This window comes from Amblyomma maculatum, chromosome 6 (genome assembly GCF_055883805.1).
Source record: "Amblyomma maculatum isolate TAMU_Amacu chromosome 6, ASM5588380v1, whole genome shotgun sequence".
NCBI lineage: Eukaryota > Metazoa > Arthropoda > Arachnida > Ixodida > Ixodidae > Amblyomma > Amblyomma maculatum.
The window spans coordinates 170,411,384-170,439,340 of NC_139349.1; the positions used below are offsets into that span (position 1 = coordinate 170,411,384).

The 27,957-nt window shown below is 49.0% G+C and overlaps 1 protein-coding gene across 1 annotated transcript; it reads right to left on the reverse strand.

The window, feature by feature from the left end:
* Window positions 1-15,288: 15,288 nt before the first annotated feature.
* On the reverse strand, window positions 15,289-21,016 carry LOC146187397 (uncharacterized). Its single transcript, XM_084608204.1, has 2 exons — window positions 20,926-21,016; window positions 15,289-16,363 (listed from the first exon to the last, which is right to left on the reverse strand). The coding sequence occupies exons 1-2, from the start codon at window positions 21,014-21,016 to the stop codon at window positions 15,423-15,425; spliced, it is 1,032 nt and encodes a 343-aa protein (XP_084464330.1). The 3' UTR covers window positions 15,289-15,422.
* Between the last annotated feature and the right edge of the window lie 6,941 nt (window positions 21,017-27,957).

The window sequence follows — 27,957 nt, forward strand, 5'->3', positions numbered from 1 at the left end:
TGGGCAGAGCCCGGGGTCATCATGCATGGAAGGCAGGTTACTTGAGCGGTGGATGTAGGGAACCACGACTAGAAAATTCGTGCCGGTTTTTCAGTAAGCATTTTAGTACAGAAGGCTATCACTGATAAAATGGGCTGGGAACTATGGATTCCCGCTCCGCCGCAAGTAGTGGCTCGAGGCTTATGTCGGTCCCTTGCACAGTCCGCAGAGCCGAGGCATCGGGAAACTCGGGCACGATGGAGACGATAGATCGGCCGTAGGAAGGAGGCGCCGTGAAAAACAGTCTGCATCAGCGTGTTTAAGGCCACTCGTGTACGAAACAGTGAAGCCCTACTCCGGCGGGCAAATGAAGTGCTCATCGTGCCAGGCGAACAGATGGATCACAAACGTTGCCGAACCAACGCAGGGCCTTATGGTCCCTCACCACAGTGAAATGGTCTCCATAAAAGTAGCACCGAAATAGCTCAATATGTGGGCAGTTCCAATTGCTACGGCAAGCTAGCACCAAACTTGACTAGCAGATAGGAGCTAAATGGAAATCTGAATGGTATGAAACCACCTTAAATGCTGCACAAAAAATGGTTGCGTGACAATCTTAATTCAAAGTCATGTTATATTCTTGTTGCTTCTTGCTATACGCACATTCTGCCTACACGTCCTGCTCACGCCCTTAACGAGGCTAAGAAGGCTTTAATAAAAATACATCTTGCAAAACCAAGGAAACTTGAGACACTGTATTGATGAGTGTCCTCAGTAATAATCTAGGGCTAGCAGGCCCATAAGCTAACAGGAGATTACGCTGTACGTTGGGAGATTCAAATGAATATAGCTATGTGGCCTGCACAGAGAATCTTTTTCTGCGCGAATCAAGAGCAGAAAAAAATTTGGTGGAGGTCGGAATGGTCAAACCTAGTTTATCGAGCGCTAGCTCTGCACTGCATTTGCAATTACTCTCAGCCTTTTATTTTCTCCATATTAGAGAAGGAGACAGGACTAAAAAGCTCGGAAGTTTCACAGAGGTCCTGCCTCCTTTTTTCACGTAGGCATTGCATCAGACACGCGGCAATAAATTCTGCGCTATACGTTATAGCACAAAAGAAGATAACACACCTTGAAAAAACAAGCAAAAAGTACCAACACAAATTTGATGCAGCGTCACATCACACAAACTTGTTCAGAAAAAAATTTCTTAATAACAGTATTTGAATGCTGGAAAGGGTAGAACATTTCTTTGTTTTATTCATTTAATTGCACTGGCAGCGTGTAAGAGATAGATTGTTCTGAATAATATGCTCTAGGTGCAGGAACTATCCACATTTCTTTATTTCTGGTTGTGGAATATGGTGGAATATACGCAATGGTTTAACTGTAATGTGCCCATCAGTAGCTATTAATGTTACAGAAATGGTCATATTTTACTTCAGTTAATTGTAATAATCATGACACTAAGTATATAAACAAAATTATAAGGTTATAGTTTCTCTCATGCTGCTAATATAATGAACGAATCTACCTTATTGATACCTGCCACTCAAAAGGAGTGCGATAAAGGTGAAGAGGGCGAAGAGCGGAGGCACGCGGGCTGAGAAGCTGGGCATTCGCTGACCGCTCCGCGACGTCCTCAACTCCTGTAAATAAATCAGTTTTGCCAACTGCTACTTCGTAACATTTGGTGGAGGTATTCGGTTTCGATCTTGGACCGATCAGCCATCCGAACTAGCCGACGTCTGGCCGACTGCCGTCATCATGCCCACTATAAATACCTCAATAGGAAACGATCAGCTTCCGGGGACGTCTGGGAGGCACCAATAACACTGCCTAGAACAGATAATCTAGTGGCCGCATCAGCGCAAGCAGCGTACGTTTTCTGGAAGGTCTGATGAAGATGTGGAAGGGTGACTCACACATTACCGACGAGTGAGCAAGTATAACCGCTGGGGCACAACCATGCAGCTGACAAATGTGGTTTTCTCTCTGGCGGGCACTGTACTCCTATGATTCGAAAACCATGAAGATTCCCTTACTACTTGGGACAGTTTCACGAAAGAACTGAGAAAGTGCTTTGGTAACTAATTGGTACACAATAAAAAGGCCGAACAAACCATTGCCCAACGAGCCCAGCGGCCAGGTGAGACGCGCAACTTGTAAGTACATATAACTGCTAAAGCTCGGCAGCACTGTTAACCGTGCCTTGTCAGCAGATAAAGTTGGCCACTTTCTGAAAAGAATTGCTGAAGATACCACCAATTTCCTCATTACGAAAAAAAAAACTGGCCACTTCTGACGTCGTCCATCCTTGCAGGACGTTTGAGGCGTTAAAGACTCGCGTATCACCCCGACGTTTAGTCGTCTTTCCAACGTTCCCACCGTTGCCAGTGTCCAGAGTAACCGTAATCACACGGAGACTTTATTCCGGCGGAATGTTTCTGGTCGAGAAATTTCAGCATCCAACTGGCCACACCTACCAAGAATGTGCGCTCCGGCAACAGCGTATTGAATCAACGCCCGTCTGCGCTAGACCGAGCTACAATCATCCGCGACGTAGTATTGGCAGCGATCCTGCAGCTGACCCCCTCCTGGGCGCATTTTCAGGTCACTATGTGGAAGACCAAGTACCAGGGCGGCAAAGCTACTACCACCCTTCAAATGACTGTGCCGTCCCTGCACCTCACCGCTAATACCCTTCCAACAATTACTTCCCCTGAGTAACTCATCGTCCGGCTCCGGTGTGTTACCATTGTGACTGTCCTGGGCACATATCTCGGTACAGCCAGCGTCGGGAGCAATACGAGGCACATCCACATTTGTACGTAAGTCCTTCTGGTCAAATTTCGGCGGCATTTTATGACTACGAGACCTGGAACCCACCTCGTTCCCAGCCGCTGCGATACGAAACACTCCAAAATGACTCCCCCGCTTCCGATCGCAGTTCCACACCACCTATCCAGCGACACCGGTCACTGTCGCCACGCCGCCGCTCTGTATCGCCGCTTCCAGAAAGTTAACTGCTGCAGCCGATAGAGGTGAGATCGCGGTACGGTCGTCCTCACCAATTCATCTTCCTGTCCTTATGTTAAAAAATAAAGTGTCTGTGTGTTTTGGTGGCATAAATACTCGCGCGTTGGTAGACACTGGTGCCGCTATATCTGTGTCAAGTCTTGCCTTTAAAAACCACCTCAGACGGAACGTTGAATTTGCGAGGAATGAGCCTGCTAGATTTCTTGGTGCGGGAGGCGAAAATTTTCACCCCGTTGGTATGCGTTTCATATCAGTCGTTATTGCCGATGAAGAGTTTCGGACAAAGTCTGACGGATTACTCCATGCAACCTACAATATCATATTAGGTATTGACGTTTTACTTGAATATGGGGCTACAATGGACCGCGGTGCTGGTGTAATTTCCCTTCACCGCAATATGATTGCTACCTTTGTGGACAATTCAACCGAACACCGCGATGGAGAATTATGTGTGACACTGGACTTCAGTGTGTTACCAACCAGAGCCGCAATATTTGTTCTAGTTCGGTCTTCTAAAAATCTCTGGGAACTTCCTATTTGCTGGTTGCACCAGACTTCCAGAACGCCGCAGAGAAGAATGTTCTGGTGCCAAGAGCTCTTGCTGCAGTAGAGGAAGGAACAGCACACGTGTGGACAGTGAATGCATCAAATGAACCTGTTTTACTATCATCAGGCATGAAACACCTACATGGGCGCCATTTCAACATCGTTACTGATCACCGCTCTTTGTGTTGGCTTGTTGTCCATCCGGTCGACTCGCTCGTTGGATCTTGCGCCCCCATCGATATGACTTTACTGTCTCAAATAAAAGCGGACGCCGCCACTCTGACGCGGACTGTTGTTTGTGACGCTTTCCTCTACTGGATGCAGCGAGTAATAATGATCACCTCGATACTGTTTCTCTCCCCTCTCCGTGGGATGTCTTAGTACTTAGACAATTGAGCAAGAGCAGCGACGATGTCCTGCTCTTAAACAATTCTTCGACCAAGCCCGCACGTCTGCACCTGGGACGACTTCGTTCGCCATTCATGGCTTGTTTTTTAAGAACTATTCAGCTGAGGATGCCCGCCTGTTTCTGGCGGTCCCTACAAGCCTTCGTGGCGCTATCCTTCACGCCATGCATGACGGTATTGCATACGGCCATTTGGGCTTTGCCCGTACATACTACCGAACACGGCAACGATTCTATTGGCCCCGATGATATAAGGCAGCACGCCAGTACATTGCCTGCTGCGTCCTGTGCCAACAGTTCAAGCATCGCAATACTCCACATTTTGGACTGCTACAACCAAGCAGCCAGCCGCATACCCTATTTGAGAAAATTGGCATCGACTCGCTTTAACCCGTTTCCATTTAAATTGGATTGAAAATATCTTTACCGTTTTATAGACTATATGGGTGGGCCGCTTAGTCCTGTAGTCCGCTGGATATTGCTGCCGCGCTGGCCCTCCCCACCAGTCAGTCCTGACGGTCAGGGTCGTAGCTGAGCAAAATAGCCTCCCGCTGCTCTTCAGGTGGGTTTGGAATGAAGTCTACTATGTGATTGAATTGGCATGCCAACACCATGTGGTAGAGATTAGCTACACAGTGGTACCCTACACAGTGTAGGGTAATCATCATCATCAGCCTGACTATACCCACTGCAGGGCGAAGGCCTCTCCCATATCTCTCCACTTAACCCGGTTCTGTGCTAGCTGCATCCACTTGACTCCTGCGAACTTCTTAACCTCATCTGCCCAGCTAACTTTCTGCCGCCCCCTGCTACGCTTTCCTTCCCTTGGAATCCAGTTTGTTACCCTAAGCGACCATCGGTTATCCTCTCTTCGCACTACATGTCCTGCCTATGCCCATTTCTTCTTCGTAATTTCCACTAGAATGTCGGTAACTTGAGTATTTCTCTGACCCACTCTGCACGCTTCCTATCTCTTAAAGTTACCCCTACCATTTTTCGTTCCGTAGCCCTCTGGGTTGTCCTCCTCAACTTAAGTAGAACTCTCTTCGTTAGCCTCCACGTTTCAGCCCCGTATTAGGTATTTACTGAGGTAATCGCTAATAGAATCAGGACAGCCTTAGACGGCAATCAAGCAAAGGATCAAGCAGGTTTTCGGAAATGGTACTCTACGATCGATCTTATCCATACCATCAATCAGATGATAGAAAAATTCTCAGAATATAACCAGCCCTTATACATAGCATTCATTGATTACGAAAAAGCATTTGACTGAGTTAAAACAGTGTAGGGTACCACTGGTTTAACCTAGCATTCGTTGGGTGTGTGTTTGTTTTTAGTCTCCTAAGGGTGGTTCTCGTCTAACTTGTCAAGAGATTTATGTGGTGCTGGGTACAATTTCCTGGCTTTTGTGTATGGTGCGAGGTTGTCAGCCCCTGCTGAAGCTTCTAGGTCAGAGCTCCCTCCATGGTCATCTGGGAGAAATGCCCGGCTTAGAAGAGCTCGGGCATGCCTGTGGGCGGCATTGCTTCCTCCTGGTGTTTCCAGGTGATCAGAAAACCCGATGACTGGGGTTTGGCTTGGTGGATACTTTTTCAGCATTGGCATCCATAACCTGTGAATCAACCCGTTGTTGATGTTGCGACAGGCATACTGGGAATCCGTGAGGACAACGGCGTTGGGGTTAGATGCTAGAGCTAATGCAATAACTGTCTCCTCTGCGTGAGTGGGGTTGGATATTTTTATCGAGGCGCAGTTCACTACTGATCCTGAAAGTGTTGAGACTACTACAGTCGTCACTCCATTCTTTGGTCGTGCTGCGTCCACGTAAAGTGTGTGGGTTTACTCGTCCCATTTCTTCCGCCCAAATCAGCAACCGACCACCTCTGGATTATTGCATGCGTCGCCTAATGTACACGATACGTAGAGATCGCTGCTCTCATGTCTGGCAAAGTAGGAGATGTTTCCAGCTTTTTGCTGCACTCCGCCATTTTTCGAAACGGCGCCCCTCGAGTTATGATTAGTGACTGTGGTCGTCAAGTCATTGCCGATGTCGCGGAAGAGGTACTCTGTCTATGTCACTGTGATTACCGTCACTTTGCACTCTATTATTCACAGATGAATGGCCTGACAAAGCCCATAAATCGCACTTTGACGAACATGTTGGCGATGTACATTGACACTCACCTTAAGAACTGGGACACAGTCCTGCTTTTTATCACTTACGCGTACAACACTGCCCTGCATGAGACCACCGGATATTCATCGTTATTTTTTCTTTACGCCCGTCCGCCACGCAGCGTTCTCGACACGATTCTGCTATTACCTATGCATTTGATACATTCGCTTCGGAACTATGCCGTGAAGAAGAAACACACAGAGTTGCTTTCCTGAGAACCCTCCGCACACAAGGTCACACTAAGGCATGCTGCAATGAAGGCTGCATCGCAGTCACGTATTCTCCAGGTGACTGCGTTTGGCTCTGGACCCCTCTGTGCCGGCCAGGCCATTATCAGAAATTTCTTTTCACGTACTGCGGCCCCTTCGGCATTCTAGAGTGCCTCAGTGATGGAAATTACTTCATCTCTAAAGTTTATTTGAGTCATCGCCGGTGCCGCAAAACCCAGGTCGCCCATGTCGCACGCCTGAAACCTTGCCGTCGGCCTGCTGACTAAAGTGGTTGATCTGGATCAGCTTTGACTAAACCGGGGGAAGTGATACGCCACCCTCACAAGCAGTGGGATCAAGATGAAGAGATGGAGGAGCGGAGGCTCGCGGCTAAGAAGCTGACCCATGTCGCACGCCTGAAACCTTGCCGTCGGCCTGCTGACTAAAGTGGTTGATCTGGATCAGCTTTGACTAAACCGGGGGAAGTGATACGCCACCCTCACAAGCAGTGGGATCAAGATGAAGAGATGGAGGAGCGCAGGCTCGCGGCTAAGAAGCTGACTGTTCGCTGACCGTTCCGCGATGTCCCGAAACCCTGTAAATAAATTAGTTTTGCCAGCCACTTCTCCGTAACAATATTATCCTTGCTCTCGCCAGTAGGTATGCGGTGATATACTGTACTATATCTTTTAGATTTGCTCGGCTAGTCTTGCGGAATACCAGGGTTCGAACCCGACTAGGGAGGCGAGGCCCAAAGGCGTCTGTGTGTAGAGCGATGGTAGTGCCATTAAGGATCCTGAGGTGGTCAAAATTAATACACAGCCTTCCACTACGGCCCACCTTCTTTTACTCCCGCCCCGTCCTTTAGGCACGGTTGAAATGTGCGCCGAGAAATATGACAGATACTACTCCAGTTCCTTACTATAAATAACTTTCGGATCTACAGTTGGTTTATATAGTAAAAGAAAGAAAAGTCATAATACAGATTTCACCTTTATCGGCTTGGATGTCAGAGAAGAATGGCAAGTCGATTTGCGAGTTTTTATCCCTGGAGTGGTAGAGCGTACGCTCTAATAACAAAGAGAGGCTCATTTTGCAGCACGCGATGCGTTTTAACGCGACAGCGTTATGGAGCTCGTGTCCCAGAAAAGGCGGTGTCGTCGGCGTCGGCGGCGTTGGCCGTGAGCGATTAATCCCGGCATGCACTTTATAAATAAAAAGCAACTTCCAAGATGGGCTGGCTGGGAATCGAACCAGGGTCTCCGGAGTGTGAGACGGAGACGCTACCACTCAGCCACGAGCTTTTTTTTTCTTTTCTTTTTTTTTATTGCCGACTTTGACATTTGAAAGTGAAATCAGAAATACAGTGCATAAAACGCGTAAGCCAGGCTTCGGCAAACAAGGATTAAAATTCTCGCAGCGACACCAAAACATCAAGCAAGGTAATCCATTCTGGTGGATCAGGGAGCGCTCGGTAACACTCTCTTAGTGAAACGACACTTTCAGCAAAATGCTCGCGAACAGGACGCACTCAGCCACGCACTCAGAGACTCAGCCACGAGTTCGATGCTTGAAAGCGGTACAAAAGCGCTTCTAGTGAATGCGGTGTTGCCTTAGAAACGTGCCGTAGAACGTTATACTGCGGTGTATATCGGTAATTATGAGCATGTTACTTACAGAAGTCGCAGTTACACGAGTAGCGAAGTACGTTTCCGCTACATTTCTTCTGCGGTCTGCGCACATGCAGAGCCATCTTGCGGCAAACACAGAAGAACCCCTCCTCGCAATGTCCGGCGCTGCATCGACACGTGGCGCGCCACTCGCCTTTGTACAAATCCGACTTTGTACAAATCCTACCTAGACACCGCAACGGTACAGGCACCTACATTCTCAACATTTACAGTAAACCCACCCAAATTGCCTTCCCTTGCGCCAGGGTGTTCCCAAAGGCACTCACTGTCGCCCAAGGAGCTCCGCTCCTTATTTTGGGCGATTTCAATGCGCAACACCCATCCTGGGGCTACCCGAAAGCAAACAAGAAAGGCCGCATCCTAGCGGACACCATATCAAACCTCATGCTTACCATGCTGAACGACCCGACCCAACCTACTCGACTTGGCAACAGTGTCACGCGTGACACCAGCCCCGATCTCACACTAACCCACGGCGGTAAAGCTTGCCTATGGGAAAACACACTGGAAACTTTAGGCAGTGACCATTTCATTCTGATCATCCATCTTGCAAGCAAAACGCATCGACATATGCGCGGTACTGCCAAAATCACTGATTGGACCGCGTTTCGAAAAGAGCAAGCTGACCTTGATCACCCAGATATCACTGATTACGCTTCCTGGGCATCGGACCTTAGGCACCTGTCCTCTAAGTACACCCGAACCCTGAAAACATCTTTAGACCGCCCTGCTATTGACTCCCATCTCCTGCACCTGTGGGACGCCCGCAGAGGCCTGGTGAAATGTTGGCGCCACCAGCGCCACAAAAGAACGCTCAAACGCCGCATCGCAACCCTAACGCAAGCTGCAGAGGACTATGCATGGAACCTTGCTCAATCAAATTGGCTGACAAGATGTGATTCCCTGAGTGGTAACCTTAGCTCGAAACAAACTTGGAGCTTACTCAGATGCCTCATTGACCCCAACAACTCCAAAAGCGACCAACGCAAGAACCTTGCTAGGGCTCTACATGGTTACCGCGGCTCCAATAGAGATCTCGTACAAACCATCAAACAAAAGTACTTCTGCACCACAGTCGAGACGGACCCCTTCACTCCCTATAATGGGCAGCCAAACGAGGAACTAGATGCGGAATTCACCGTCAAAGAAATACAGGCCGCCATCCTAGCCATGCGCAGAGGCACAGCTCCTGGGAAAGACAAGATCACGGTGGGACTCCTCGCCAATCTCCATGACGCAGCCCTCACGCAGCTAGCGAATTACATTAACAACTGTTGGCGCATGGGCCGGCTGCCAAACGAGTGGAAGACTGCGGAGGTGCACTTCATCCCCAAACCGGGCAAACCCATAAATATTAACAATCTACGGCTCATCTCTCTCACCTCCTGCTTAGGGAACGTTATGGAGAAGGCGGTACACATCAGGCTCACCCGATATCTTGAAGAAAACGACTTGTACCCACACACCATGTTCGCATTCCGGCCTGGCCTCCTCCAGCTTAAGGAAGAAGTCATAAGCCCCCCTAACAAGCCTTTCTTCAGGACAATTCTCGCTCTTGACCTCAAGGGGGCGTTTGATAACGTAAAGCACCACTCTATTTTGGAAAATATGAGCCACATCAATTGTGGTGCAAGGACCTATGCATATGTAAAAGATTTCCTTCACGGTCGTACCGTCTACGCCGACCTCGGTCTGGCAGAACCCAGCCAAATACAGCTAGGCACACGCGGCACGCCACAGGGTGCTGTTCTATCACCCTTACTTTTCAATATTGCTTTAATCAAACTCCCAGCCCAGCTAAATCAGGTATCGCATCTACGGCACGCCTTCTACGCGGATGACATCACTATTTGGACCACTGCCTATTCTACCGCGGAAATCGAGGACCGCCTTCAAGAGGCCGTAACCATCGTGCAAGCCTACGCCGCTAACTGCGGCCTTACTTGCTCCCCCGAAAAGTCGGAGTTGCTGGTACTACACAGCTCCCACCAACGCAGACCCACTGTTGAAGTCAACCTCAATGGAAACCCAATACCACAGAAGGACACCATCAGGGTTCTAGGGCTTTACATCAACGACAGGGGCAGAAATGTGTACGCCCTCACTCGGCTCAAAAACACCAGTCTGCAGGTTGCGCGTATGATAGCCATGGTCACTACCAACGACAAGGGTATGCTCGAACAAGACACCCTGCGCCTGGTTCAAGCATTCGTCATTAATAGAATTGTGTATTCGACACCGTATCTGCACCTCAAAACGGGAGACTATAAGCAAATCGACTTCATTATACGAAACGCAGTTAAAAAGGCGCTGGGCCTGCCCCAAAGCACTTTCACAGAACGTCTTTTGCAATTAGGGGTGCACAACACAGCCGAAGAACTCCTTGCCGCCCAACGCGCCACCCAGATAAATCGACTAGCAGCAACCCGCACGGGCCAGACCATTCTTATGGACCTAACCTGACTAGCCCGCAAGGTCTCGTACAAAAACAGGCTATACCGCCCGGGTGGTCAGACTCGTTCATAGCCAATCCCCTACCCCACAATATGCATCCTCTGTTCCACCAAGGGCGCCGGAAGGCGCGGGCCAAATACATCCAGGAAAAGTACGGGACGGACACTGAATCCTACTACGTAGGCGCAGGAAAGTCAGAAGCGGGGTACACGGTAGCGGTTGTGATTCACCAACAACAACTGGTTGATGCCCTCACCATCTGCGATGACAATATAGAAATGGCGGAGGAGGTGGCCATTTCTTTAGCCGCCACGCATACCACCTGCGCCTATATAATAACAGACTCTATGGCTGCCTACCGCAACTACATCAAAGGGCGAATATGTCACCAGGCTGCCAGAATATTGAAAAATTATGGACACCCCGAACAAGACAAATGCCTCGTCTGGACACCGGGACAACAAGGCGTGGAAGGGAACGAGTGCGCCCATGCCGCTGCCCGAGCTCTCCTCCCCCGGGACTCGACCCCTCCATCCTCCACACAGCCCTATCCCGGCCCTCTGGCGACGTATGCGGAGAGGTTACAGCACTGCAGACTCTCTCGCAGAAAATATCCACCCCCAGCCAATGGGCTCTCCAAAGCGGAGGAAGTTAGATGGCGGCGCCTACAGACAGGTACATATAACACACCAGCCCGTTTAAACACAATACACCCCGGGTTCTGCGACCCCAAATGCAAATATTGCGGGGAAAAGGCAGGCCTGCACCACATGGTGTGGACCTGCCCACACAATCCTCCAGATGATCCGAATGCAGTGCCAACAATTGAGGGGTGGGAGGCTGCCCTATCCAGCTCTGGACTAGAGGCCCAACGGGCCCTCGTGACACGTGCGCGGGTAGCAGCGGCAGCCGCTGGAGTCCCGAACTAGGGACCCCATCTACACATCCCCCTCCCTTAAATATACTTAATAAAGTTTTTCACTCACTCACTCGCCGTGCACCCTCACGGGTTGTAGAATCAAGCGTCTATCCTTTATTTAGATCACTACCTTTGCTCACCCGCTTCTCCCCTTCGGGCCGCGCGGGTACCGGTGCGAGGATGCCCCAATACCCTTGCGTTTAATAAGTTTTCTCGCTCTCTCCCCTTCCAACATCTAGCGTGCGTCACTCGAACAGTGGTGTTTAGGCGACGCGGCTCCTCTTTCCGCTCACAGCGCGATTGCTAGGTGCAGCGTCTGATGCCGGACGCCTCTGACGGATCGCTGCGCCGTAGCGCTCTGCTGGGAAAGCGTCCCCTGCGATGTGTGCCGAGCTGCTTCCGAGGAATCATGCTTCTGCGTGGTGCTCCCTAGCGAGATAGAGGATGATCCCATCAAGACGTCAGCCCCATGATCGCGTCCGCCTTCATGGCGCGTCGCTGCCCGGCTTTCTCCCTCCGAGGCACCGAGTTCTTTGGTTCGTTCCGCTTGCTCAGGCGCACGTTTCGTTGCCGCGCCGAACGCTGCGTTGCTCGGCGCTCACCGCGTGATTCGTTAGTGCAAAGGCCGACGCGGGGCGCCTCATCAGTGATTGCTGCGCCGTAGCGTATTGTCTTACACTCCTTGGCAGGTCGACGGGTGTTGTATTGCAGGGCCTTGCGCGCTCGCTCTTGAGACGCGTGTGATGGAAGCGGCGCCGTCTACCAGTGCCGGTAGCGCTGGGCGGTGCGAACAAGGTGCAATAACGCTATCGCGTTCCACTCTTGAAGGCGAAGCTTAAGCGTCCTCCAAATATTTTTTAGTGTTTAATGTGCTTTCCTAATGAAAACAGGAAGAGATAGTGAACTGTCAATGAAGCAGTAAGGTCATCATAACATTTAACAGCACACGATCGTGGTCTGCGTAAGCGCGACGGTATATTGCAACAATTTCTGGTTTCAATCGGTGATTGCTTCGACCCAAAATTGCAGACCATGCTGAGGCGTGAGTAGGAATTCATGCACTTACCTTCACACATGCGCAGAACACAAGCTCACGCCAGCGAATGTTAGATGGGCATCACATGAGGCAGCGAGGCACTAAAGCCACTCTGGTATTATCGCAGATTGACCAAAAGTGCGGTAATTGAGTCTATTTGGCGATACACCTTGAAGAGCTGCGTTAAACGTATTACGAGAGAAAAACGGAAAGGAAGACATAACACACAGGATGTATTGATTTTTTATTGGAGGCGGAATAACTTTTCCTACCATCGCTATGACCCGCGAGGCATGCGTCATGGTAGTACTCGAGGAAGGCTTTGCGAAGGCTCCTAGGGACAACGACCCGAAAGGGGGACTCACCGCCGTCCGCATCAGCAGTAGGTATATACCGCAAGAGTAGGCCGTCAGCTGCTTCCAGGTAGCTGTCGTAGTTGCCGGCTGGTACTGTGCTGGGCCTGCTCAGACACTGGCGTATCTGGATGCACTGGTCATCAGTGTTCTGGGCGTTCAGGAGCTGTTGCCTAGAGACTAATGTTCCCCAGGCGTCTGCGGGCGCTGCTACAGCCAGGACTGCAGGTGTTGGCCCCCCTTCTCAGGGAAGTGGAGCTCTGGACAGGGCATCTGCTACCTTATTGAAGGTTCGCTTGCGGTATTCCACCCTGTAATGGTAATTTTGGAGGGCGAGAGCCCAGCGGGCCAGGCGGCCAGCTGGGTTTTGCAACTTTGAGAGCCATGACAATGCCTGGTGATCTGTTTGAATGGTGAACTCGGCTCCATCCAAATACATGTCAAATTTCTTTAGTGCGAAAACTATCGCTAGACACTCCTTCTCTGTCACGCTATAGTTGCGCTCTGGCCCAGTAAGGGTATGACTCGCAAATGCCAAAGGGCAAAGCTTCCCTTGATGCTACTGAAGCAATACCGCACCTATGCCGTACTCACTTGCGTCCGTTTGCACCGTGAATGGCAGGTTGAGGTCGGGAAGCCGTAGGCGTGCCGTATCCGCGATCGCTGCGGACAACGCTCGAAATGATCCCTCCTCAGTGTCCGTCCAGGACCAACGGGCGCCTTTCCGAAGTAGCTGATGGAGGGGTCGTGCTAGGTCGGCGCAGTTCGGAATGAAGTGCCGGTAGAATCCTACCATGCCCAAAAAGCGCTGGAGGCTCTTGACGTCTGTCGGCGGTGGGAACTTCAGTATGGCCTGGAGTTTTTCTTCATCTGGGCGGACTGTGCCTTGCTCCACTACGAAACCAAGGAGGTTGATTCTATTTGCCACCAAGTGGACCTTGTTGGGATTAATGGTGATATCTTAATTCTGCATTCGCTGAAGAACGTTGGTTAGATGATTGAGGTGTTCTTCTAGACTCTCCGAGAACACTACTACATCATCCATGTAGGCCATAGCGTAGTTAAACTTAGCGTCTCCGAGCACAATATCCATTACTCGCTGAAAAGTGGCAGGTGAATTACACAAACCGAAGGGTAGCCGTACAAACTCGAACAGTCCTCGATGGCAAGTAAAGGCAGTTTTTTCAATGTCATTACGGTCAATCGGGATCTGCAGAAAACCTCTGCTACAGTCAAGAATAGTAAAAAACTTTGCTGATCCAAGTGAATACATGACCGATTCGACAGATGGAAAGGGGTAGGAGTCTCGAACTGTTGCAGCGTTCAGCCGCCGATAATCGACGCACAACCGTGCTGTGCCGTCTTTCTTAGGCGCGAGAACAACAGGGAATGCTCAAGGACTTTTTGAGGGTCTCGCCGCACCAGTGGCCAGCATTTCGTTGAGGGCACCATCCAACAGTGCTCGCTTGTGGACGCTCAAGGGCCTTGGGTTGAACCGGATCGAACGAGCACTGCTGGTGTCGATCCTGTGAGTCAGAACGTTGACCTTCCCAGGGGCCTCCGTGAACATTGCTGCGAAGGGCCTCAGTGTCCCCTCGATTCTGCACCTTTCGGCTGGTGATCCCCTGAAAGACTTCAAAAACGTGAGAATACCCCTTCCAGAGACGGTGTCCGAATGGCTGTTTGTGGCCAGTAACTGTGAATGCAAAGCACCAGGTTGTGCTGTGAACTTAAATGCCGCAGTATTCATGCCATACTGGTAAGTTTGGTTTCGAAGGTCTATCACGATTCCCACCTTGGCTATGAAGTTACGGCCCAATATCACTGGACAGGAAAGGCCGGGAAGGTGTAGGAAGCGCTGTCTAATCTTTCGCCCATTGATAGTGACTGTTAAACGGGCTGCCGAGGTGGCAGATGCTACGTGAGTAGACGCCATACGCAGGTTGGTGCTTACACTCCGTAACCGGAGGTGTTTCTCATCACAGGCGTTTTTAACTCTATCGCCGAAAACAAACTGTAGAGCCTGTGTCTAAAAGCGCAGGCACTTCTATTCCGGCCACATTCACCGCAACCAGCGGCATATTGTCAAGGTGGGTCTCATTACAACGAGATGTTGACGGAACAGCGCTCACCGTTTGTTCCTGAAGCTTTTTGTGTAATGCCGGAGACTCCCACGTTGATCTGGGCCGGGTGAGCGGTTCTCGTCTGTGCTTCACCGGCGGTCGTTCACGGTTGTATTTTGTGGCAGCAGGATGGTGCGACGACCAAAACATCCTGCATCGTGGTGTGGTTCTGGCCCCCCGAACTTCGTCAGCAGGAGGGGGCGAACGACGACTTGCACCCACAACTCCGTCAGCAGGAGGGGGCGAACGACGACTTGCACCCACAACTCCGTCAGCAGGAGGGGGCAAACGACGACTTGCACCCACAACTCCGTCAGCAGGCGGGGGCGAACGACGACTTGCATCTGAAATCGCGGGGCAGTCGGCAGGTGCTGCAGGTTGTGTACACGGCACGCCTACCGGCACTTCATGGCAGGCTGCAAGGAGGCTGGGCGGCTGCAAGGAGGCGCCCGGGACCGGTAGGTTGCGGGCCGGCAAGTGGTCATAACTGCTTACCACCGCCGGCCGTCGTCGTTTCCCTGCTTACGAGAGCCGCGGGGACTTGGGCACTGGCTTCTGTAGTGGCCTCGACCACCACACTGGAAACAGACCGGAAAGTCAGTGTTGGTGTCGTCCATACCTTGCCGCGTGCTTGGATCCGCAGACCGGCGACGGCCCTGGGTACGCCGTGGGGGTGCTCCCGGGTTCCGTCCTCGGAGTGGGAAGGGGCCCGGTGATCCAAGATCTTGGTAGCTGAACGGGTCCACCGAGCGAGGCAGGGGCGGAGGCAAACGAGGTCCCCCATTTGCAGTGAGCGCACCAGGCCACGCGCATGAGGGCTCCAGGGCGGTTTCTGGAGGGGGCGGAGGCCGATAGGACAATTCGGCTAATATGGCGGCCTGGATATCAGAAGCCGCTTTTGCGAGATCGTCCAGTGACGAAAAGCTGCGCCCCCGCAAATAGGCCTGAAAGCATGGGTGGGCTTGGCGTATCGCTCGTGTGACCTTCTCTGTTTCTGGTGCAGAGGGGTCGGCACGCTCATAAAGTTCCTGAAATGAGCGTATATATTTTAAAAGGCTCTCCTCCTCTGCCTGTGTGCGAGTGTACAATTCATCTTTAATGCGGACGGCATAGTCGGAGGGAAGGAACTCTGCCCTTAGCAACTGCTCGAAATGAGTCCAGTTTTGAAACGTCTGTCGACGCCGCCAGCGTGCGGCGGAGCCTTTCAGGGCCACTGGCGAAACGCGTTGTAAAATAATGTCTGGTAGGGCTTCCGCGTTACGGTAGTCAAGCATTTGTTGTAGGAAGTCTGCTACAGATTTTTTGTCCGTGTGCCCTTCATTTGTCGGCACTGCGAGCTGCAAACGGAAGGTGGGTGGTTCAGTTTGTGCCTGTCGCTCAAGCAGCGTAGTTATCAGGCTCAAAGCTTCGGTCATATCTGCCGCGGCCGCCCCTTTTTACTCGTTGTCAGACATTCTGTCAGTCGTGTGGTTGGTTGGCTCGTTACGATTAGTAAGTTTACCTGAGCGTAGAAGCATTAGAAATGGAACTGTCCGAGGAGAAATGTTTGGCCCACAGCTTACGTTCCTTGACGCAGTTGTATCCGGCAAGTTACTGGGGCTGGCTCCGGACGGGGGTGGTACTCTTGCATTGGCGGTCCTCGCGGCACGGGTGCGTGCTCAAAGTCGCGGGTAACAACTCCCTGAAAGCTCAGAAAAAATCCAGTTGGGAGCCAAATGTGGGCCTCAGCCCTCACTCAGGGGGGCTCGTGAGCCGCCACCCATGCGACAAACGACCGGCAACAACGTGAACAAAAGAAACCGCTTTAATTTGAGCAGTCAAAAATAAACTCTATGATGAAAGGCATGGTGAAACGCATGGTGAAAGAAAACACTCTTGCGAGTTGCTGCACAGCACCGTACAAGGAAGCGAGCGTCGATAACACGCCACACAACCAGGTGGAAACACAAGAGCCCAGCCGCATGTGGCGAGGCCGGAAAGCGCCTGCGCTGCCGGACAAAAACACGACGCTTCGAAAACGCACACACTCACGTAGAGCTCCCGGCGAACGCCGCTGCCCGGGCCGTCCAGCGGGAAAAAGCCCCCCGCGGCTGTTTGCTCGTCGCTTATCTAGACGAGCGGCGAGTCACGTGCAACGTTACGCGTCAGAGTCCAGGCTGCCTGACATGCGCAGTAGCGTCGGCGCCGGCCGAGTGCGGCCGGCTGCGTTGTTGCATTGATATGCTCCAAAACAGAGGGGCCGAGGGCCCCACAACCTAGAGGAACATAAAGACCATCTGTGGGTAGAGTGTCACAAAGTAAAAAGGCAAAAGGAAAAAAAATACAGACGAAGTAGCATGATACAAAAAATACATAAGGAGGCCCCACACTACAAAACGAATTCACCTTGACCGCCTAAGCAGTTCCACTTCGTTTTCTGACAGCGAAGCCGGCAGTTGGTGATGTATTTGCCAGCCCATGCAGATTCGATTTCAAAGTGTTCGAGTATTTCTATTTCTACTCTATTGTTTTCAATGGGATAGGGCGATTGTTCTGTCTTGCGCGCCATTATCTGAAGGGCAACAAGACCAACTAGTCCGGCAGGTGGCCGGAGGGTAGCCAAGCCGGCCACGTTGAGGGAGGAGGGTGTGGAAAATGAGGGACTGAATTGCAACGAAGCAGTAGCAAGTGTAGTGTTCAAAAGGGTCAGGACAATTCGTGCACGCGGGAGAGTGTCTCGTACGGTAGAAAAAAAATAGGTGAGAAGTAAGAACTGTATTTATATGTATGCGTCTAAGAGTGCGTAGTGGCGTGGTATATATCGTCAGGCATTTGTCTACAACAGGAATCGCACGAAACATTTCTCTAATGTTACCATTGTGAAGATTTTTTTTTCTATTGAAGAGTAGCTTTCCATGTAGGTAAATAAGGCCAAGGATGCCCAGGCGTCCGATGAGGCATTGCACCGCGAATGATGGGGTGCACTACATCATTGCTTTAAATTTCAGCGTTACTAGGAATCCATCTTAGTGTGACAGTGTGTGGTTGTAGCTCGGTAAGAGATTCGTGCGTGCGGATCATCCTGCAGTTCTGCAGGGCTCGTATGAATAGCACATACATCTGGTATTGAACCAGTTTATACGGTACATTTTGACGCGCTCGGCCAGGCGATAATTGTTGGTCTGAGTGCGATGGATGCGCGGGCGTGGCTTCCACCTTTTCCAGATGCGGACGAGGTAATGGTTCGAGTTTTCTGAGGGGGCTAACGTGGAACCCTCCTGCACGGCTGGCTTCTGTGCCTCTTTGAGTGCTTTTTTGCAACTCTGAAAGCAGCCAGCCGTATTCAACGTGTCGCGAATGGTGCGCGAAATTGCATGTTTACACGAACTGATACAGCTAAAGACAGTGGTTTGAATAATGTAACGGTCGCCCTACCAAGTGTCATCCCGCAGTCCGCGGCCCACCATGAGATCTGGCATGGGGAATGGCTGGTGTCTGTAACTCTCCCAAGCGATGGGATTGGGGTTACTGTGATCAGTTAGTTAAGCTCTATTTAATGTGTCATTAAGTATGCGGCTGGGTCAGCAGGTCATTAAGTAATCCCAAATAACTTGCGGTGCATTAAAGTCCCCATCCATTAAAAAATCTGAGTCTCGAAAAGATTTTCAAACCTAAATGTATGAGTGGCTGGAAAAGTGCGCATTGTAGCGTGCGTGATCTACACTACGCGGGTTGGAAGTTTTGCGTGTCCTCTGCGCCGACCAAACTGCGCACGCGCCAGAGTCACGCTAAGTCACAGGGACACAGCTGCCGCCGCCGCCGCCGCAACCCCAGCGGAGGAAAAGGAGAAAGGATGTGTTGAGCGAGAGAGAGGGAAAGGGCGTGCAACCACACCCATGACAGTATAGTTAAGGAGGAGGAGGGGGAGGAATAGGTGAAAGAGATGTGTCGAGAGAGAAAGAAAGGGAAAGGGAGAGCAACTGTGCCCATGACAGTGTAGTTCGGCGTTCGTAGCTCTGCATTTGTAGACCAGCGATCGTAAACCGGCAGTGTTCGCAGACCGGCGCTCGCACATCGGCGTTTGTAGCATGAATGAAAGAACGGGAAGAACGCTGTCGCGTTCCACTCTTAAAGGCGTAGCTTAAGCGTCTTGACCAGCGAAGGTAAACCATGAAAACTCAAGATAATCTAATAAACCAAGAAAAAGCCTGGACAAGCCAAGATAAACCAAGCTCACGCTTTGTATTTCGCGGAATAGTAGAGCTAAGCCCTTGCCATTTTTTTTTCTGTAGAGGGTTATAAAAATTGAGAATAGAAAAAGGTCTCGGTGCGCGTTCTTGTTATTGAGAAAACGAAGTGAGGTGACGTTCAAGACAGGAGGGGACGTCGATGGCCTGAATTTGAAGATTCCGACGAATATATGCGCTGGCTGAGGAAACACAGTCAGTGTCGTGAACAGCGTGCAGAGCACTGCAGCCCGGAATACCTTTATACCTTTCAGAGCTCGCGCTTACTGGCTGAGAATGACGTGGGCCTTCGAGGGCAAAGTCTGGAGCCATCGTATAAAGAGGGCTCGATTTGGTAGTTTCCGGTTTCTGGTGTTCCACGGTACAATGTGAACATTATTTTTCCCAGCCTTATAAGCTACATTAGCCCGGCTTTCGTGGCACGCGAAAGAAGCTGTATCAGGGGCTTCGGTTAATGTAGATGAAAAAGACGGTTTGAGAGAACACGTTGAAGATTCCATGCGTTCATCATAATGTAGGAGTTTACTAAGGATGTTATGTATGAGGTCGAATACTTGGCGTGTAGCACAAATTTCTTCAGCGAGATACCACATTAGCGGGTCATTCTCATCATTAACGTGGTGCGTATTATCTTCAGATGTAATGACTGGTGTGGGGTCGGGGAATGTTTAATAGAACGTTTTGAGGTGGCCTATGGGAATTGGCGGGCTTGGGTAACACAGGTGTGGGAGCGTAGATGACTTGGGAAGCATATAGAGGGTAGCTGGCTGATAATGAAATTCTCGATGCCATGGGAATTGGACCGAGGGAATCCTGTAGTCCTCTGCTCTGCCGAGGCTAGTCGAGGGAAGTCATCACGGCTTGGGACATAATTGGGTTGCACATGATTCCTGCTGTTGTGACCAGATGGCGTTTAGAGCGAAGTTTATACCAACTTTCTAGCGGACTGCAGGAAATTAGATGCTCTTTTCTGCTTTTGTCCTGAAGATTTAAGCGGGTCCCTGTGACTTTTCGTCCGGTCCTGTACGGCTTTACGGCTATTTTGATCCTGATATATTTGTCAGGAACATGATCGGTGAAATGCACGGTGGGTTGCACCGCAGGAGAAACAATAGGAGCGGCAACCATCAAGTTCACCTCACTGTTTGAGCTGGGCTGAGTAGGTGGGCAGCGCGAATAGTTCGGAAGATGAGGGATGAGTCCATATTCGTGGAACCTACTTATCTCGAAGTCATCCTCTCAGGATTGCATCTATTCAAGACGCGGCGAAAAATGACTTGTAGGGATACACTGGCGCCCACGAACGTTATTACCACTGACTGTGTCTTCTCCATTGTTTGAGCGGACCGGATATTCGCGTGTCGGGATTCAAGATGTTCTACGAGTTTAGCTTCGGAAAAACCTTTTTCAGTCTCGTGATCTGCACCCCAGCACGAAACCATGGGGGCTCTCAGCTTGAATCTTGTGAGTTCGGGTTTGAACAGCTTACGTGGTAGCTGCTGCTACCCTTCGTGCAGTGAACTCTGGTGGTCTTAAGAAGAATAACATTCTCGTGGTACTTGATTTGAAGCGTTAGAGCCCGTCGAGGGAGGGGCGAGTTCATGTGTTTACAAGTATGCTTCAGCGGCAGTGGCCTAAGCAATTTCGTAGGGTCTCATCTGGGCTATATTGAGCATGTTTGGTGTCCTGATTACGACAGCGATCAGTGTTGCGAAAAGCATCGTCGGAATCTTTGGCTTGCCTCTCTTCGGGGGGTTAGTCCAGTTACCTGCATCAAGGTATTCGGAGGCATAAACGTTCGCTTCGGCGGGAGATGCATAAGTGGCAGGTTGCAGCGGCGGCAACCGCGCCATTGCCATGGCGCGGTTACTGAAATTACTGAAATCCATAATAAAGCTTAGCGAGCCTTGTACATGACCGGGACGTTCAGAGGATCTGTTTTCCGTGAAAATTGATCTACTTTCATACACGAGGAGCCAGTACGATCCTGGAGACTACGAACATAGCGAGCTGGTCGGTTCAGGTTCCACAGCCAATCCCTTACGGAAATTTCATATCTGCTCCAGATATGGAACATATGCTGCCAGATACGAATATAAGGCAGCAAATAAGACCTTATCTGGGCAAATCAAATCGAAAATCAGGACAGATAGGTCATATATGTGCAAAATGTTGCCCTTATATGGCTCAGATTTGGCCATATCATGCAACATATAATCCATATCTGAACGGGTAACGGGACCTTATGTGGCTTGATCAGGGGCATATATGGTATCCTCGCGACTTTATGTGGCCTGATAAAGGACATATATGGCGTCGGCATGGCCTTATGTAAACAGACCAGGGTCATATATACCTAGCATCAACAGACTTTATACAGCCTCATCGGGCCTTAAATATGTAGGTGCCATAGTCACTGTATATTAGCAATATATGGCCTTCGTCTACCTTCTGCAAATATCCAATATTGGCATCATGTGACCGGGCTTCAATTTTTCTACACTCAGCATGGCCTGCATGCTTAGTTTTGACATAATTGTATCCAATTTAGGAAATAGCTATATGACTTAATATTTCAAATATTCTGCATATTTCGCTGCACTATAATTATCATACCATGTGTTCCTTAATCCAGGAGAGTGCTGAGTTATGGCTACATGCTCCTCTTTCCGCCTAGTAACTCGCATTTTCGTTTAAAATGCGGCGGCAGTCCGGTGCACAAAACATGGTCGGTTAATTTGAGCGATTCAAAATATCAAGAAAATGATGGCAGTTCAGTATACGGCCCCCACCGCGCTGTCTGTACTGTGACTCATCCTCAGACACAGCTGGCGGTCGCTGCGTCGCGGGCCTCGCTGGCTAGACAGTGACTCATCCTCTCCGGCGTTCCCCTCTTCCCTCTCAGACAGCGGCGGTCGCTGCGCCGCGGGCTTGCATTTCATCTCTTCTAGCAGCTGCCACGCTCTACCACCGCGTGGCCGCGAGCTCTCCGTTTTGAGTGTGTTTGCTTCTTTCCCCTCCCCCTTTCAACTCCGTGCGCGACAGCACTTTTTGGTGTCTTGATCGTTCCTTTTCGGTGGCAGACATCGAAGTTCGGTGCGGCTGGCGGGCGTGCTGCATGTTGTGTATGCTGGTGTGTGTGTATGTGCCCGCGCCTGTTCGCTATTAGCTGTGTGCGTGTAACAAAAATGCGACAGCAAACCAACACGAGCTTCAGTCTGATCAAGAATGCTAAATTGGGCGAGTTGGTGCATTCGCATTTTAGGAAACGTAGCGCAAAAAAGACAAGGACAGTCTGATCGCCAGCACAGAGGAAATGACTGTGTCTTACTGCGGGTGAAAGCTGCCTCCCCAGCCTTGGCAGCGAACCTGATGGTCGCTTCAGCTTTTCGGGGCTTCTGCCCTGGGTGGCCGCGGCTAAATCTTCACCATTGTGTAGAAACTGCCAGCGGATCGCACCCTCATTGTGTCGCCTCATCTTCACGCCAGATCCCCAAAACCGTGAGCATGAGACTTCTTGTCGGGAACTAGCATTTGCCAGCCTCAGCATATTGTTCACTTTAATATTTGATAGAAAATTAGTTCTCCAATAAGTAAATTGGATGGTAACTGCCAGTGTGTTTTTTTTTTTCGTACATTTCGTTGCTAATTTGTCTTTCGCTCCAGCAATTTTGACAAATTTCAGTGGGTGGATAGGGTTCTTTGTTGTTTATTATTATTTTCACTACCTAAGTAGCTTCATGCTTGATTTGGTTTAAGGGCAGAGCTGTCGCTGTCATCACAAATGCCACCGCACATGTTTTTTTCTTTGTTTCTCTCTTAATTTCAAAAGCAACCATGAGTTAGGTACGTTCACTCATGCACTGCAGTTTCTGCTTAAGGTAGCACCAGTACTCCTGACAGCCTATATGTACTTTGTAAGGTTTAGGTATTAGCAGCAGTCCCAACAGTGTGTTATTTATCGCCCTACGGGTTAGCGGTTCCTTTTCCAGGTATAGACAAACATTTAAATTCGATTTCATTAATAGTCTAGTTCGATTTCAATAGCCGTTCTGTATTTATTTTCTTTAGCTTCTCAAGTAAACCAGCTCAAACTAAAAGCATTTACTGGTTAAAGCTGTACGTGCAAAAAAGTAGATTAAGAAAGTAATATACAATTTAATTGGTTAATGTCTTTCACTTTAGCTTCTCGTGTAGACAGGTAGGTCCATTATTCTGTTCAGGTACCTCATTAGTTTGTTATAGTATCGCGCATAAATTAGTAGGATCTCAATTTTTACTAATGGATGAGCATGTCTTTGACCCTCAGTACCCACGTAATTCAGGCCCGTCTTTGAGCGATTCCATATAAGCAGGGAAAAAAGAAAACTTGTGGTTTCAAAGCTGTTTTTCGGTAAGGTTTGAAATGAGAGCGAAATTCAGGTTTCCCTTGGCAAGCTTGATTGAGTGTGTGGGATGTTTAGCTGGAATACTGAAATTGTCTTGTGTTTGTGTAATAAATTGTTATGTTGATATGCAGATATATAGATCTATAGTTCAAAACCTACATGTCATATGAGCTAGATCTTTAAATCAGGAATTGGGTAGATAAGGCATATCTGACCAGATATGCGTTATCTGGTACTCGAAATCAGGAATTGGGCAGATCAGACATATACAACCAGATATTCCTTATCCTGTACTCGAAATCAGGCATTGGGCAGATCAGGAATATACAACCAGATATGTCTTATCTGGTCCAGATCTGTCCTAATATACCATATGTGCCCAATTCCTAATATACCTGATCTGAATTGTTTTTATAAGTCCTGATATTGCATTTCCGTAAGAGATGGCATGGTGCGAAGAAGGAATATCTGAAGCATAGAGGTGCTCCAACTTTACTAGGCGATGTCTCCTGTCGGATCCTTACGCCTTGCGCTGCATTAGTCTGCTACGCCATTACCGCCAACATTGATCACCTCACGGAAACTTTATCGTGTTGAACTGTGGTTGTCTCGTGCAGTGATTTTGGATGTCATCATCTTAATTCCATTCCATTCATATGCAAGTCTGTCCAAAAGCAAGGTCACGAAAGCCGTTTGACAGCAAGGCACAGTGTGAATTCCCAAGGCCGCATGCTCAGATAAGAAGGTTTTTGGAGCGGCCACTTCGAAAGCGTGATATTTATATCAGAAACAGTTGATGACACCTGTTTTATAAATGTAAAGTTAATCACCAAGAGTTAAAAAACATAACGGTGGATTTATTTCGACGTTTCCACCGGGGTCCGTTTTTTGTCAAGAATGAAGTACAGGAGGTTACGCGCATCTTCTTAAAACCCTTCACAGAGAGTGGGAAAAGGGGGAAGAAAACGAGTGAGGCAGAGATCTTACCCGCCGGGGTGACAACAAACAGTATGCACACGCACATTAGGAGAGGGGGAGAGAGGGGAAACGGCCGGCGTAGCGAGTTTCCCCTTAAAAAAGAACAAAAAGTGCAAAAAGGAGAAAAGGAAGAGATAAAAAGGAAAAGGAGGGGGTGGAGAAGGTTCAGCATTCTACAAAGAAGCAAGAACGTATGCGCTATTTGTGAGCGACAATGGAGCGACCACGCCACCGCCGGGCCCGTCACCGGTGTGGTCCATCGCGGCGTGAAGACAAAAGCACGAAGGGTAAAAGCATCCAAAGTGCTCCAGACGCCGCCACACATGATGCACGAAACAGGGGTGGTACACAGAATAAAACCACACACACACACACACACACACACACACACACACACACACACACACACACACACACACACACACACACACACACACACACACACACACACACACACACACACACACACACACACACACACACACACACACACACACACACACACACACACACACACACACACACACACACACACACACACACACACACACACACACACACACACACACACACACACACACACACACACACATATATATATTGAAAGAAGGCCAGGTCGAGACGCCAAAGTCGTGACGGCAAGGCAAGGTACGCCGTGTCAGCGTTTTAATCTGATGGTGAACCCAGGCGCGTGCTGGAGCCGGCGCCGCGGGAAGATGACGATGGTATGAACAAAAGAAGATTATGGTATGTACTAATGAAAGAAGATCCGTGGAAGATATATATATATATATATATATATATATATATATATATATATATATATATGTGTGTGTGCAGATCAATTAAGGAGAAAAGAGGGTGCTCGTTATAATACATGAAGGGAAGAAGCCAACAGTCGGCGAGGAGGCCAAGGAAAGCTTTGGGGATGGTACTTTCTTTTTTTTTAATGTTTACTTAGATAATCACAGAAATTAGTAATGTAATCTGTTTAGGGGAAATAGAATTAAACACAAAGTAGAAGAAAAAACAACGTGCCGATGGTGGGAACCGAACCCACGACCTCCGCATATCGCGTCCGGTGCTCTTCAAACTGAGCTACATCGGCCGCTGTCCCCCCTGCTACTTTGTTGGGTATTTATGTTGTCTGTATACGAACCTTGAGAGTGTTCACCAGCGCCACCCTCAACCATAGCGGCGGACGTGGAACCTTCTTTACACGAGGGCGTTCCACGTTGAGGGTGGCGCTGGTGAACACTCTCAAGGTTCGTATACAGACAAGATAAATACCCAACAAAGTAGGAAAGACGCTTGATTCTACAACCCGTGAGGGTGCACGGCGCAACGTCAGGGGCGAGAGGCGCGCCACGTGTCGGGGCAGCGCCGCACATTGCGAGGAGGGGTTCTTCTGTGTTTGCCGCTAGATGGCTCTGCATGTGCGCAGAGCGCAGAAGAAATGTAGCGGAAACTTACTTCGCTACTGGTGTAACTGCGACTTCTGTAAGTAACATGCTCATAATTACCGATACACACCGCAGTATAACGTTCTGCGGCACGTTTCTAAGGCAACACCGCATTCACTAGAAGCGCTTTTGTGCCGATTTCAAGCATCGTATGATTATTTTGTTGAACAAGTGTATAAACTAAAAGAAATTTTGAAGCAGCAAGACGCTGCGGAGACGGTCTTGAGTCTGATGGGCGAACTTGTGGTAATGAAAGTCCATTAGACACGGTTGTCAGCCAAGGGGCACCGCAATCACGATCTTTTACTGATGTATTTGTACCAATTCATGCAATAAAAAAAAAGGACTCGTGGCTGAGTTTTAGCATCTCTGTCTCACACTCCGGAGACCCTGGTTCGATTCTCACCCAGCCCATCTTGGAAGTTGCTTTTTATTTATGAAGTGCATGCCGGGATTTATCGCTCACGGCCAACGCCGCCTACGCCGACGACACCGGCTTTTCTGCGACACGAGCTCCTTAACGCTGTCGCGTTAAAAAGCTGTGTGAACAGCTTGAAACGTCCTGACCCCCTAGCACACGGGGTAGGACAGAAGCGTGCGGCAAGAGAACACAGTCGGATATGACAACATCGTTAAAAAAAGTAAGTATAAAACAGGCAAGAAGAACAAGAAAATCATATGACAACATTATACAAACAATAAACGCCGCTTTTTTGGTGATATATCTGATATGTCAGTGTTAGCATCGTTTATCATGTGATTCAGAAGTGTAGGCAATTTAAAGTTTAACATTTGATTTCCATAATTGGTTCTACAATTTGGAACATACCACACCTCAGGATGGCACACATTATAAGCAGAGATGTTTTTCTCTAGCCATGCTAGGGTAGTGATGGCATCATTATTTTTATTAAACTGAGTTTATATAAGCGGCATAGTCTGTAGCTTGTATAATGTGGTACTTCTTAAATAGGCCTGCTGTGTAGAGGCGATATGGAACTTTACAGGCGAGGCGTAAAGCCCTTTTCTGCAAAAGAGTGAGTTTGCTAATATTTCCGACTGTTGTTGTTGCCCATACAGAAAACGCATAATTTAATAAAGAGGAAAATAAAGAATTATTTATGAGCATGTTAACAGGTATAGGAAAATTGTAGCAGCAACGGCGCATAGTGCCAGCTGTCCTAGATAGCTTACCAACAATATAGTATACAGGATCATCCCATGTCACGTTTTCTGATAAATATACGCCCAGTGATTTAAAGCACTTTACCACTTTAATTTCAGTTTGTTTTTAAGAAAATGGAAGGTCGCTCGACATGTGTGTGTCGGGGGTGAAATAAAATAGCCTTCGTTTTATTAATGTTTAGCTTTAGGCAGTTAATTTGAGCCGAGGCATTAATCTCGGACAACGTTCTATTCGCTCGGATACCTAGATCAACACACGATTTCCCTGAAAAGAATAAACTTGTGTCGTCAGCATAGATTACGTAATGTGCCGTTGCATCAACGCGAACTATCTCGTTAATATACAGTATGAAAAGAATTATTCCCAGGATGCTTCCCTGCGGGACACCTGTTTTAATTGACTTTATTGTGGAGTGTTTTCCTTCAATGACGACAAATTGAGTACGGTATTGTAAGTAAGACGTAATTATTTGATGCGAAATGCCTCTTATGCCATAGTGTTCGAGTTTCTGAAGGAGAATTTCATGATTAATGAGATCAAAGGCTTTGGAAAAATACAGAAAGAGCCCAAGTACCATATTTTTACATTCAAAGTTTTTGAGAATGAACTCCTATTGGGCCAGCAGAGCGAGTCCCGTAGACTTGTTCCTGCGGAAGCCAATCTGAGCAGATGTTATTAAGTTGTAGCGTCCAGTGAAAGAGGTCAGGCGTTTCAAAATTATTTTCTCTAAACCTTTGGAGAATGCAGGTAAAACGGATAAGGGGCGGTAGTTTGACATGTAATTT

What these genes read in the sequence shown, in the direction of transcription:
- LOC146187397 (XM_084608204.1), bottom strand. Translation starts at nt 21,016, where the DNA reads ATGGCAATGGCGCGGTTGCCGCCGCTGCAACCTGCCACTTATGCATCT. An exon ending in CTCCGAATACCTTGATGCAG is followed by an intron (nt 16,364 to 20,925) that starts GTAACTGGACTA and finishes ACGAGTAAAAAG; the next exon opens with GGGCGGCCGCGGCAGATATG.